The sequence below is a fragment of the Hyla sarda genome, chromosome 10, assembly GCF_029499605.1.
Source record: "Hyla sarda isolate aHylSar1 chromosome 10, aHylSar1.hap1, whole genome shotgun sequence".
Classification (NCBI taxonomy): Eukaryota; Metazoa; Chordata; class Amphibia; order Anura; family Hylidae; genus Hyla; species Hyla sarda.
In genome coordinates, this window is record NC_079198.1 from 4,229,260 (window position 1) to 4,243,139 (window position 13,880).

Below are 13,880 nucleotides of genomic sequence, written 5' to 3' on the forward strand. Positions count from 1 at the left end.
TGTCCCTGATATGGAGATTACACCAATCACATTCCTAGGATTCCTCTGCTCTCCAGTGATAGTTTATACAATGCAGTCCCAGTGATGTGGCCCCTGGGGCCCCTCGGATGGTGGAGTCTCCTCTTATTATTCTGGCGACTGATGCGACAAACATGAAGATCGCGCAGATTCATCTAAACAAATGAGATTATTTTATAAATCCTTTGTTGTCTTCAATGATGATTTCTCTTCCATTTTACTTTATTTTCAATGTAAAATCTCAGCCAAATTGGACTGGCACTATGCTCTGGGTGAGTACACTGAATCCTGTTGGCACTATGCTCTGGGTGAGTACACTGATCCGGACTGGCACTATGCTCTGGGTGAGTACACTGAATCCTGTTGGCACTATGTTCTGGGTGAGTACACTGAATCCTGTTGGCACTATGCTCTGGGTGAGTACACTGATCCGGACTGGCACTATGCTCTGGGTGAGTACACTGATCTGGACTGGCACTATGCTCTGGGTGAGTACACTGAATCCTGTTGGCACTATGCTCTGGGTGAGTACACTGAATCCTGTTGGCACTGTGCTCTGGGTGAGTACACTGAATCCTGTTGGCACTATGCTCTGGGTGAGTACACTGAATCCTGTTGGCACTATGCTCTGGGTGAGTACACTGATCTGGACTGGCACTATGCTCTGGGTGAGTACACTGATCTGGACTGGCACTATGCTCTGGGTGAGTACACTGAATCCTGTTGGCACTGTGCTCTGGGTGAGTACACTGAATCCTGTTGGCACTGTGCTCTGGGTGAGTACACTGAATCCTGTTGGCACTATGCTCTGGGTGAGTACACTGAATCCTGTTGGCACTATGCTCTGGGTGAGTACACTGAATCCTGTTGGCACTATGCTCTGGGTGAGTACACTGATCTGGACTGGCACTATGCTCTGGGTGAGTACACTGAATCCTGTTGGCACTATGCTCTGGGTGAGTACACTGAATCCTGTTGGCACTATGCTCTGGGTGAGTACACTGAATCCTGTTGGCACTATGCTCTGGGTGAGTACACTGATCCGGACTGGCACTATGCTCTGGGTGAGTACACTGAATCCTGTTGGCACTATGCTCTGGGTGAGTACACTGATCTGGACTGGCACTATGCTCTGGGTGAGTACACTGATCTGGACTGGCACTATGCTCTGGGTGAGTACACTGATCTGGACTGGCACTATGCTCTGGGTGAGTACACTGATCTGGACTGGCACCATGCTCTGGGTGAGTACTGGCACTATGCTCTGGGTGAGTACACTGATCAGGACTGGCACCATGCTCTGGGTGAGTACACTGATCTGGACTGGCACTATGCTCTTGGTGAGTACACTGATCTGAGCTGGCACCATGCTCTGGGTGAGTACACTGATCAGGACTGGCACTATGCTCTGGGTGAGTACGTTGATCCAGACTGGCACCAGGCTCTGGGTGAGTACACTGATCTGGACTGGCACCAGGCTCTGGGTGAGTACACTGATCCGGACTGGCACCATGCTCTGGGTGAGTACACTGAATCCTGTTGGCACTATGCTCTGGGTGAGTACACTGAATCCTGTTGGCACTATGCTCTGGGTGAGTACACTGAATCCTGTTGGCACTATGCTCTGGGTGAGTACACTGATCTGGACTGGCACTATGCTCTGGGTGAGTACACTGAATCCTGCTGGCACTATGCTCTGGGCGAGTACACTGATCTGGACTGGCACTGTGCTCTGAGTGAGTACACTGAATCCTGTTGGCACTATGCTCTGGGTGAGTACACTGATCTGAACTGGCACCATGCTCTGGGTGAGTACTACACTGATCCGGACTGGCACTATGCTCTGGGTGAGTACACTGAATCCTGTTGGCACTATGCTCTGGGTGAGTACACTGAATCCTGTTGGCACTATGTTCTGGATGAGTACACTGAATCCTGTTGGCACTGTGCTCTGGGTGAGTACACTGAATCCTGTTGGCACTGTGCTCTGGGTGAGTACACTGAATCCTGTTGGCACTATGCTCTGGGTGAGTACACTGAATCCTGTTGGCACTATGCTCTGGGTGAGTACACTGAATCCTGTTGGCACTATGCTCTGGGTGAGTACACTGAATCCTGTTGGCACTATGCTCTGGGTGAGTACACTGAATCCTGTTGGCACTGTGCTCTGGGTGAGTACACTGAATCCTGTTGGCACTATGCTCTAGGTGAGTACACTGAATCCTGTTGGCACTATGCTCTGGGTGAGTACACTGAATCCTGTTGGCACTATGCTCTGGGTGAGTACACTGAATCCTGTTGGCACTATGCTCTGGGTGAGTACACTGAATCCTGTTGGCACTGTGCTCTGGGTGAGTACACTGAATCCTGTTGGCACTATGCTCTGGGTGAGTACACTGATCCGGACTGGCACTATGCTCTGGGTGAGTACACTGAATCCTGTTGGCACTATGCTCTGGGTGAGTACTGGCACTATGCTCTGGGTGAGTACACTGATCCGGACTGGCACTATGCTCTGGGTGAGTACACTGATCCGGACTGGCACTATGCTCTGGGTGAGTACACTGAATCCTGTTGGCACTATGCTCTGGGTGAGTACACTGAATCCTGTTGGCACTGTGCTCTGGGTGAGTACACTGAATTCTGTTGGCACTATGCTCTGGGTGAGTACCCTGAATCCTGTTGGCACTATGCTCTGGGTGAGTACACTGAATCCTGTTGGCACTATGCTCTGGGTGAGTACTGGCACTATGCTCTGGGTGAGTACACTGAATCCTGTTGGCACTATGCTCTGGGTGAGTACACTGAATCCTGTTGGCACTATGCTCTGGGTGAGTACACTGAATCCTGTTGGCACTATGCTCTGGGTGAGTACACTGAATCCTGTTGGCACTATGCTCTGGGTGAGTACACTGAATCCTGTTGGCACTGTGCTCTGGGTGAGTACACTGAATCCTGTTGGCACTATGCTCTGGGTGAGTACACTGATCCGGACTGGCACTATGCTCTGGGTGAGTACACTGAATCCTGTTGGCACTATGCTCTGGGTGAGTACTGGCACTATGCTCTGGGTGAGTACACTGATCCGGACTGGCACTATGCTCTGGGTGAGTACACTGATCCGGACTGCCACTATGCTCTGGGTGAGTACACTGAATCCTGTTGGCACTATGCTCTGGGTGAGTACACTGAATCCTGTTGGCACTGTGCTCTGGGTGAGTACACTGAATTCTGTTGGCACTATGCTCTGGGTGAGTACCCTGAATCCTGTTGGCACTATGCTCTGGGTGAGTACACTGAATCCTGTTGGCACTATGCTCTGGGTGAGTACTGGCACTATGCTCTGGGTGAGTACACTGAATCCTGTTGGCACTATGCTCTGGGTGAGTACACTGAATCCTGTTGGCACTATGCTCTGGGTGAGTACACTGAATCCTGTTGGCACTATACTCTGGGTGAGTACACTGAATCCTGTTGGCACTATGCTCTGGGTGAGTACACTGAATCCTGTTGGCACTATGCTCTGGGTGAGTACCCTGAATCCTGTTGGCACTATGCTCTGGGTGAGTACCCTGAATCCTGTTGGCACTATGCTCTGGGTGAGTACACTGAATCCTGTTGGCACTATGCTCTGGGTGAGTACCCTGAATCCTGTTGGCACTATGCTCTGGGTGAGTACCCTGAATCCTGTTGGCACTATGCTCTGGGTGAGTACCCTGAATCCTGTTGGCACTATGCTCTGGGTGAGTACCCTGAATCCTGTTGGCACTATGCTCTGGGTGAGTACACTGAATCCTGTTGGCACTATGCTCTGGGTGAGTACCCTGAATCCTGTTGGCACTATGCTCTGGGTGAGTACCCTGAATCCTGTTGGCACTATGCTCTGGGTGAGTACCCTGAATCCTGTTGGCACTATGCTCTGGGTGAGTACACTGAATCCTGTTGGCACTATGCTCTGGGTGAGTACCCTGAATCCTGTTGGCACTATGCTCTGGGTGAGTACCCTGAATCCTGTTGGCACTATGCTCTGGGTGAGTACCCTGAATCCTGTTGGCACTATGCTCTGGGTGAGTACCCTGAATCCTGTTGGCACTGTGCTCTGGGTGAGTACCCTGAATCCTGTTGGCACTATGCTCTGGGTGAGTACTGGCACTATGCTCTGGGTGAGTACCCTGAATCCTGTTGGCACTATGCTCTGGGTGAGTACTGGCACTATGCTCTGGGTGAGTACCCTGAATCCTGTTGGCACTATGCTCTGGGTGAGTACTGGCACTATGCTCTGGGTGAGTACCCTGAATCCTGTTGGCATGGTGCGTCATGTTTCTGCCATCGCCTGGGGATTATCTATGATTCTGATACAATCTCCTCTATTTATATAATGAAGCGTTGGATCTTCGGATCACAGGACAAATGTTTCCAATACAAGGTGTCGGAGGCTGGCAGCGGCCGGGGGCTATTTCCAGGCACTTAGTATTCTGGGCATTCCAGGGGTGGGGACCCTCATTGTCCACCCTAAAATAGTAGAAGATGCTGAAGAGGAGGAAACCTCCGCAAGGTCAATGAGCGAACTCCTCACCGCCATCTGGAGACAAAGAATCCACTCACCCAGCGCGGATCTGTGCCCGCACCCTCCTGCCCGGTGCCAACAGATTACTGGGGTCGGGCGAATCTGTGACATCTGCATTTATTATAGTGATGATCAACAATCTATAGATAGAAAACTCAAAGGGGGAGATTTATCAAAACCTGTGCTGAGGAAAGTCAACCAGTTGCCCATAGCAACCAATCAGATCGCTGCTTTCATTTCTCAGAGGCCTTTTTTCAAAAATGAAACCAGTGATCTGATTGGTTGCTATGGGCAACTGTTTGACTTTTCCACAGCACAAGTTTTGAGAAATCTCCCCCAAAGTGTATATATATATTTAGGGGTAGGTTTAGTAGTCACGTAGGATTGGTGAGATTGGAGTCGGATTAACTCACGGTTCAGAAAGCGGCTGAAGTGGAGGCTCAGGCCTAGATTGTCTCGTAGCTGTGATCACTGATCTGATTTCTCTGAGATCCCAAGGGAAAGAGCGATTATTGGATACAGCGCCCTTATATACAGAAGGGGCAGGATCAAAGCTTATTGGTCCCCAGACCTGTCAGTCCTAAACCAAGGCATTATGGTTACATCACATGACCTAAAGGTCCTTGAACCTTAGCATAGCACAATTCTCCATAAATCACGTGACCAAAGGTCCTGTACATAAATTACATTATGGTAAAATATATTAAATATATACACTTTTAAATAGCACTATGTGGCGACTAGGGGTTAACCCATCAGGAAAGCTCTACCAGCAAGGAGGAACTCTGACTGTGAGGACTTATGACAAAGGTACGGGACCAAGTCCAGTACCGGGACACCACAAGGACAGCATATGAGGACGGGATATGAGGACGGGATATGAGGACGAGATATGAGGACGAGATATGAGGACGGGACATGAGGTCGAGATATGAGGTCGAGATATGAGGACGAGATATGAGGACGAGATATGAGGACGGGACATGAGGTCGAGATATGAGGTCGAGATATGAGGACGAGATATGAGGACGGGATATGAGGACGGGATATGTGGACAAGATATGAGGTTGAGATATGAGGTCGGGAGATGAGGACGAGATATGTGGACAAGATATGAGGTTGAGATATGAGGTTGAGATATGAGGACGGGATATGAGGACGGGATATGAGGACGGGTTATGAGGACGGGTTATGAGGACGGGATATGAGGACGGGATATGAGGACGGGATGTGAGGACGGGATGTGAGGACGGGATGTGAGGACGGGATATGAGGTCGAGATATAAAGACGGGATATGAGGACGGGAATTGATGACCGGATGCAAGAGCAAGAGCGACATTGTTGCTTTTCCTCTATACAACAAGGTTTAGGCAGGAAGAGCAGCAATACCTGGTACTCAGCTCGCCTGTTATAAAACACTGTCAGTGCATGATGGGAGTTGTAGTATAGTAACCACTGGGGAGCCACAAGTTAAACTACAACCCCCCCATATCAGACAACGGGGGCAGATATGTGGTTATCGTCTATAGGTCCACGCCGTGCCCCCTGCGCTCGGACCCTCGTGTCGATGCCAGGACTCCGCATTTATAATAATCCAGTGATGCTGGAAATCCCCCCCCCGGAGCGGGCGCAGGGCCAGAGGGGGAATATTATGGACTATCTGAGGTATGAGGTCACATGATCACAGGACGCCATCACGTCTCAGCACTGAAACTTTCCACAGCTGCCGGAGAGATGCTGCAGGCGGCTAAATATATCCGAGGGGTCGGGGGGGTCTGTGATCTGCCGGGACGGCACTATATAAACCCTGATGGAGGGAGATGTGCAATACAGAGCATTGTGCTGCAGCGTCGCATCGTATCCTCCTGTACCGCTCTGCGCGCTCACCCGTCCTGCTCTGCGCACCCACCCGTCCTGCTCTGGGCCCGTCCTGGTCTGGGTACCCACCCGTCCTGCTCTGCGCACCCACCTGTCCCGGCGTCCGGTTCCCTTTCGGATAAATTCAATGAACCTGCAATCATCGTCGGCCTTCCGCTCGGAGCACAGCTTTAAGAAGACTTCGTCCTCCTCATCCTCCTCCGGTGCGCAGCCCCGGGAACCATTCATGGACAAGACTTTGGGCATCTTCTCTGAGGATTTCGGCAAATTCAGGAGACCCCACGAACCCCTGGGCTTCACAGGCAAGTTGTTGAGATCGGTGGTCTCCAAACTGCGGACCTCCAGCTGTTGCAAAACTAAAACGCCCAGCATGCATGCTTCGAGTTGTAGTTTTGCAACAGCTGGAGACACCCTAGTTTGCAAAAACACCACATTGTAAACACCCTGGTTGGGAAACTGTGGGTCAGATAGGTGATCACGTGACCCAGTTGCAACAATGAAATGCCTTGATGTAACAGCTGTCTGGGCATGCTGGGAGTTGTAGTTTTGCAACAGCTGGAGGCACCCTGGGTTGGGACCACCACATTAAGCACAGTGATTTGCTGGGAGTTATAGTTTTGCAACAGCTGGAGGCACCACAGTTAGGGAACTGTGGGTCAGACAGGTGATCACATGACCCAGTTACAGCAATGAAATGCCTTGATGCAACAGCTGTCCGGGCATGCTGGGAGTTGTAGTTTTGCAACAGCTGGAGACACCCTAGTTCGTAAAAAACACCACATTGTAAACACCCTGGTTGGGAAACTGCAGGTCAGATAGGTGATCACGTGACCCAGTTGCAACAATGAAATGCCTTGATGTAACAGCTGTCTGGGCATGCTGGGAGTTGTAGTTTTGCAACAGCTGGAGACACCCTGGTTTGTAAACACCACAGTAAGCAATGTGATTTGCTGGGAGTTATAGTTTTGCAACAGCTGAAGGCACCACGGTTAGGAAACTGTGGGTCAGACAGGTGATCACATGACCCAGTTACAGCAATGAAATGCCTATATGCAACAGCTGTCCGGGCGTGGGGGGAATTGTAGTTTTGCAACAGCTGGAGGCACCCTGGGTTGGGAAGCACTACATTAAGCACTGTGAATTTTCTGTGGATCAGACTGGTGGTCACATGACCCAGTCACAGTAACAAAAGGCATTGATGCTAAGGCTGTCCGGGCATGCTGGGAGTTGTAGTTTTGCAACAGCTGGAGACACCCTGGTTTGTAAACACCACATTAAGCACTGTGATTTGCTGGGAGTTATGGTTTTGCAACAGCTGGAGGCATCACGGTTAGGGAACTGTGGGTCAGACAGGGGATCACATGACCCAGTTACAGCAGTGAAATGCCTTGATGCAACAGCTGTCCGGGCATGCTGGGAATTGTAGTTTTGCAACAGCTGGAGGCACCCTGGGTTGGAAAACACCGCACTGAGCACTGTGATTTTTCTGAGGATCAGACTGGTGACCACATGACCCAGTTATGGTAATGATATGTATTGATGCAACAGCTGTCCGGGCATACTGGGAGTTGTAGTTTTGCAACAGCTGGAGGTCCACAGTTTGTAGACCACTGGACTAGATGCTGAGCCGAGCAGACTGGGACGCCGCTCCGGTATCACATCTCACCCTGCGGATGTTGTTATATGACGGGCAGTGGGGAATTACACTAGTTGGGAAACGCTGCCCTACAGAGCGGCATCAGGCAGAGGTTTATATTGAGGGCAGATGTCAGCAGAGAGCACTGTGAACAAGATGAAAAAGAAATTCAAAAAGAAAAGAATTTCCTCTGTAGCACACAGCTGCTAAAAAGTACTGAAAGGGTAAAGATTTTTTAATAGAAGTAATTTACAAATCTGTTTAACTTTCTGGCAACAGTTGATAAAAAAAAAAAAATTCCACCGGAGTACCCCTTTAATCTCTGCTCCACTATGACTTACCTGTGAAGGCTCCCATATACTGCTGTACTACAACTCCCAGCATGTGCAGTGATTTCTAACACAACTGGAGAGGACATTTTGTAGTAGGCAGCTTATGCCTATCACTATGTACTGGGGACACAACCTACCTGGGGGCACTATCTACTGGGAGTATTACCTACTAACCACTAGGGGCATAACCTACCTGGGGGTATTACCTGCTACCTACCTACTGGGGGCACTACTTACAATCTGTGTAGAACCAGGGTCACCACTATATGGCTTTGTATGGGGGATATTGGTCTATGTTCAGTTGCCTTCATACAGTCACTATGTGGTGGTAATGGTGTGACGGTATTATTCTCACTTGTATACTGGTACTATTGGTAATATTGGTCAGTATACAGGATTTGGTCAGTAACAGTATGATAATAATATGTACAGTGATAATATTCCTCCTTATATACTGGTATTATTGGTAATATTGGTCAGTATACAGGATTTGGTCAGTAACAGTATGATGGTAATATGTATGATGATAATATTCCTCCTTGTATACTGGTATTATTGGTAATATTGTTCTCAGTATACAGGATTTGATTAGTAACAGTATGATAATAATATGTACAGTGATAATATTCCTCTTTGTATACTGTTATTATTGATAATATTGGTCTCAGTATACAGGATTTGGTCAGTAACAGTATGATGGTAATATGTATGATGATAATATTCCTCCTTGTATATTGATATTATTAGTAATATTGGTCAGTATACAGGATTTGGTCAGTAACAGTATGATAATAATATGTACAGTGATAATATTCCTCCTTATATACTGGTATTATTGATAATATTGGTCTCAGTATACAGGATATGGTCAGTAACAGTATGATGGTAATATATATGATGATGATATTCCTCCTTGTATACTGGTGCTATTGATTATTTTTGTCTCAGTATACAGGATTTGGTCTGTAACAGTATGACGGTAATATGTATGGTGATATTTCTTCCTTCATGAATATTTCTTTCATAAAAAATGGGACGAAAGTGGGGGGGGGGGGGGGTCCTGGGGGGGAGGGGGGCTGATGTGTGATGACTGTACAGAGCCTGATGTGTGATGACTGTACAAAGCCCGATGTGTGATGACTGTACGGAGCCTGATGTGTGATGACTGTACAGAGCCCGATGTGTGATGACTGTACTGAGCCCGATGTGTGATGACTGTACGGAGCCTGATGTGTGATGACTGTACAGAGCCCGATGTGTGATGACTGTACGGAGCCTGATGTGTGATGACTGTACGGAGCCTGATGTGTGATGACTGTACAGAGCCCGATGTGTGATGACTGTACTGAGCCCGATGTGTGATGACTGTACGGAGCCTGATGTGTGATGACTGTACGGAGCCTGATGTGTGATGACTGTACTGAGCCTGATGTGTGATGACTGTACAGAGCCCGATGTGTGATGACTGTACACAGCCTGATGTGTGATGACTGTACACAGCCTGATGTGTGATGACTGTACAGAGCCTGATGTGTGATGACTGTACAGAGCCCGATGTGTGATGACTGTACTGAGCCCGATGTGTGATGACTGTACGGAGCCCGATGTGTGATGACTGTACGGAGCCTGATGTGTGATGACTGTACGGAGCCTGATGTGTGATGACTGTACTGAGCCTGATGTGTGATGACTGTACAGAGCCTGATGTGTGATGACTGTACACAGCCTGATGTGTGATGACTGTACAGAGCCTGATGTGTGATGACTGTACAGAGCCCGATGTGTGATGACTGTACTGAGCCCGATGTGTGATGACTGTACGGAGCCCGATGTGTGATGACTGTACGGAGCCTGATGTGTGATGACTGCACGGAGCCTGATGTGTGATGACTGTACGGAGCCCGATGTGTGATGACTGTACAGAGCCCGATGTGTGATGACTGTATAGAGCCTGATGTGTGATGACTGTATAGAGCCTGATGTGTGATGACTGTATAGAGCCTGATGTGTGATGACTGTATAGAGCCTGATGTGTGATGACTGTACAGAGCCTGATGTGTGATGACTGTACAGAGACTGATGTGTGATGACTGTACAGAGCCTGATGTGTGATGACTGTACAGAGCCTGATGTGTGATGACTGTACAGAGCCTGATGTGTGATGACTGTACACAGCCTGATGTGTGATGACTGTACAGAGCCTGATGTGTGATGACTGTACAGAGCCTGATGTGTGATGACTGTACGGAGCCTGATGTGTGATGACTGTACGGAGCCCGATGTGTGATGACTGTACGGAGCCCGATGTGTGATGACTGTACGGAGCCCGATGTGTGATGACTGTACAGAGACTGATGTGTGATGACTGTACAGAGCCTGATGTATGAAGACTGTACGGAGCCTGATGTATGATGACTGTACGGAGCCTGATGTGTGATGACTGTACGGAGCCTGATGTGTGATGACTGTACGGAGCCCGATGTGTGATGACTGTACAGAGCCTGATGTGTGATGACTGTACGGAGCCTGATGTGTGATGACTGTACAGAGCCTGATCACAGGGAATTCTGGGAGATGTTAGTGAAGCAGCAGAATAGTGAGCGCAGCTGTGAAGTATTATATATATGTGGCAGGGAGATGCACTTATACATTACTGTGGAGGACACACAACATAAGGTTTTTCTCTCCATTTCGTCCTGCAGGGGGCACCGCCCAGAATGTGAAGACCTTGGGAAACACTTATCAGTTTGAAGTAGATGTCAGAGATTTCTCCCCGGAGGACATTATTGTCACCACGTCCAACAACCAGATCGAGGTCCACGCCGAGAAGGTAAGTGACCCCCAAGGAATCCTGTGTACAATGAATAGGGTTCTGTTCACACATAGAACTGTGATCAGCGCAACCAACACAGAGGACAATATAATGGAGGATATGAACCTTTTCTGTGTTTCTTATATCATTGCTTCCCAACCAGGGTGCCTCCAGCTGTTGCAAAACTACAACTCCCAGCATGCCCGGACAGCCGTTGGCTGTCCGGGCATGCTGGGAGTTGTAGTTTTGCAACAGCTGGAGGCACCCTGGTTGGGAAGCACTGCCTTATATCAAATACTCCAGTCATCTGCAAATCTGCACTCACTATTCTGCAAGCTAAGAACCCAGAAGTGTGAATGCAGCTGTTCTGTCACTGCTCGAACTGTAGAGAATCCTTCACGTAGTTTGGGGGCTGCTAACACCCTTTCCCCATTTTGCTCCTCAGTTGGCCACAGATGGGACCATCATGAACACCTTCACTCACAAATGCCAGCTTCCCGAAGATGTCGACCCCACCACGGTGACCTCCGCCCTGGGAGAGAACGGCATGCTGACGGTCAAGGCCGAGAGGAGTCCCAACAAGCACACGGACCACCAAACCTTCCGGACTGAGATTAAAATATAGAGACACGAGGAGGAGGGGGGCGCCAGAGGCCTCATCACTGCGCCCCACCATGTCCCTGCATTAGTCTACACGCCCACCAGTGGTTCTGACGCACACATAGGTGGCGCTAGTGAGGCTTCCACTTGTGCTGTGGACATTCCAGGAGATTGTAGATTCGTAGGTTCTTTAAAGGGGTACTCCGCTGGAAAACATTTTTTTTTTTTTTTTTAGTTTAAATCAACTGGTGCCAGAAAGTCAAACAGATTTGTAAATGATTTCTATTAAATAATCTTAATCCTTCCAGTACTTATCAGCTGCTATATGCTCCACAGGAAGTTGACACCTGTCCAGAGCAGAATAGGATTGCAATGGGATTTGCTCCTGTTCTGGACAGTTCCAGACATGGACAGAGGTGTCAGCAGAGAGCACTGTGGTCAGACAGAAAGGAAATTGAATAAGAAAAGAACTTCCTGTGGAGCATACAGCAGCTCATAAGTACTAGAAGGGTTAAGATTTTTTAATAGAAGTCATTTACAAATCTGTTTAACTTTCTGGCACCAGTTGATTAAAAAAAATAATAATAATAATAAAAAAAAAGTTTTCCAGCGGAGTACCCCTTTAAGTGTTGACACATAATAGGGAGCACAGGAAATGATAGGTTCAGATCAGGGGTCCCCAATACTGAGCTGATTGTGGGGGTCTTATTACTGAGACCCTCACAATGAGCTGGTGCTGTGTACTGACTATTATATGCCACCCTGGATAATACGGGGGCTGTGACCCCCCAATTAATAGTCCCTACAGTATATACAGTGCCGTGAATATTGGGGGGTGTCTGCTATCAGTAGTAACAGAATGTCTTCTGAAAGTGAATGGGTTAATCAGAGAGACACGTAGAGATGCAGGGTCTCACGCCGGGCCCCTCAGCCTGGTAGTGGCCCCAGAGTGATGACGTGGCAGTGGGCGGAGCTCCATCACTATAGTAATAGGATGTTATAATAGGTTATTAGAAGATATTGGGGTGGGGGATAGAAGATCTTAGAGTCCCCGGAGATGTCAATCACCAAATGTAAAGAGGATTTCCCTATAATACAGGGGTCGGGGGTCCACTAGGAGGGTCCGCGATCTGCCGCCTCCGTCACCGCGCTCTCTTGTATATAGATTGTATTGTTGTTCTTGTTAAATACTTTGTATCACTGACGAGTCTGACTCTTATTTGTCGCCAGGTGTGAATGTAGCTCCCCCGGTGGCTGCTGCTTGTATTACACTTTATAAACATGGCGGGCGCCCATATACAATGATGTCGTTCAATCCAGACGATTTCTGTAGGATCAGCAAAGCATCTATTGTGTATGGGGGCGCTATAACCCTCCAACCGCGATGTATACTGATTCCCACACACATCTGTCCTCCTCCTCCAGACTCCTCTGTCCTCCTCCTCCAGACTCCTCTGTCCTCCTCCAGACTCCTCTGTCCTCCTCCTCCAGACTCCTCTGTCCTCCTCCAGACTCCTCTGTCCTTCTCCTCCAGACTCCTCTGTCCTCCTCCTCCAGACTCCTCTGTCCTCCTCCAGACTCCTCTGTCCTCCTCCTCCAGACTCCTCTGTCCTCCTCCTTCAGACTCCTCTGTCCTCCTCCTCCAGACTCCTCTCTGTCCTCCTCCTCCAGACTCCTCTGTCCTCCTCCTCCAGACTCCTCTGTCCTCCTCCTCCAGACTCCTCTCTGTCCTCCTCCTCCAGACTCCTCTGTCCTCCTCCTCCAGACTCCTCTGTCCTCCTCCTCCAGACTCCTCTGTCCTCCTCCTCCAGACTCCTCTGTTCTCCTCCTCCAGACTCCTCTGTCCTCCTCCTCAAGACTCCTCTGTCCTCCTCCCTCCAGACTCCTCTGTCCTCCTCCCTCCAGACTCCTCTGTCCTCCTCCATCCAGACTCCTCTGTCCTCCTCCATCCAGACTCCTCTGTCCTCCTCCATCCAGACTCCTCTGTCCTCCTCCTCCAGACTCCTCTGTCCTCCTCCTCCAGACTCCTCTGTCCT

The 13,880-nt window shown here is 49.1% G+C and overlaps 1 protein-coding gene across 2 annotated transcripts; it reads left to right on the forward strand.

Moving 5' to 3' along the window:
- The first annotated feature begins 5,894 nt into the window (after window positions 1-5,894).
- On the forward strand, window positions 5,895-13,046 carry HSPB7 (heat shock protein family B (small) member 7). 2 transcript variants are annotated; one of them, XM_056543361.1, is made up of 3 exons: window positions 5,895-6,770; window positions 11,109-11,262; window positions 11,690-13,046. In XM_056543361.1, exons 1-3 carry the CDS (start codon window positions 6,397-6,399, stop codon window positions 11,867-11,869), a joined length of 708 nt encoding a protein of 235 aa, XP_056399336.1. In that variant the 5' UTR covers window positions 5,895-6,396; the 3' UTR covers window positions 11,870-13,046. The 2 variants fall into 2 exon arrangements, with proteins under 2 accessions (XP_056399336.1, XP_056399335.1); XM_056543360.1 differs by having other exon boundaries at window positions 5,895-6,766; window positions 11,135-11,262.
- Window positions 13,047-13,880: the final 834 nt, after the last annotated feature.

What these genes read in the sequence shown, in the direction of transcription:
- HSPB7 (XM_056543361.1), top strand. Translation starts at nt 6,397, where the DNA reads ATGGAGGGAGATGTGCAATACAGAGCATTGTGCTGCAGCGTCGCATCG. An exon ending in CCCCTGGGCTTCACAGGCAA is followed by an intron (nt 6,771 to 11,108) that starts GTTGTTGAGATC and finishes ACACAACATAAG; the next exon opens with GTTTTTCTCTCCATTTCGTC. An exon ending in TCGAGGTCCACGCCGAGAAG is followed by an intron (nt 11,263 to 11,689) that starts GTAAGTGACCCC and finishes TTTGCTCCTCAG; the next exon opens with TTGGCCACAGATGGGACCAT.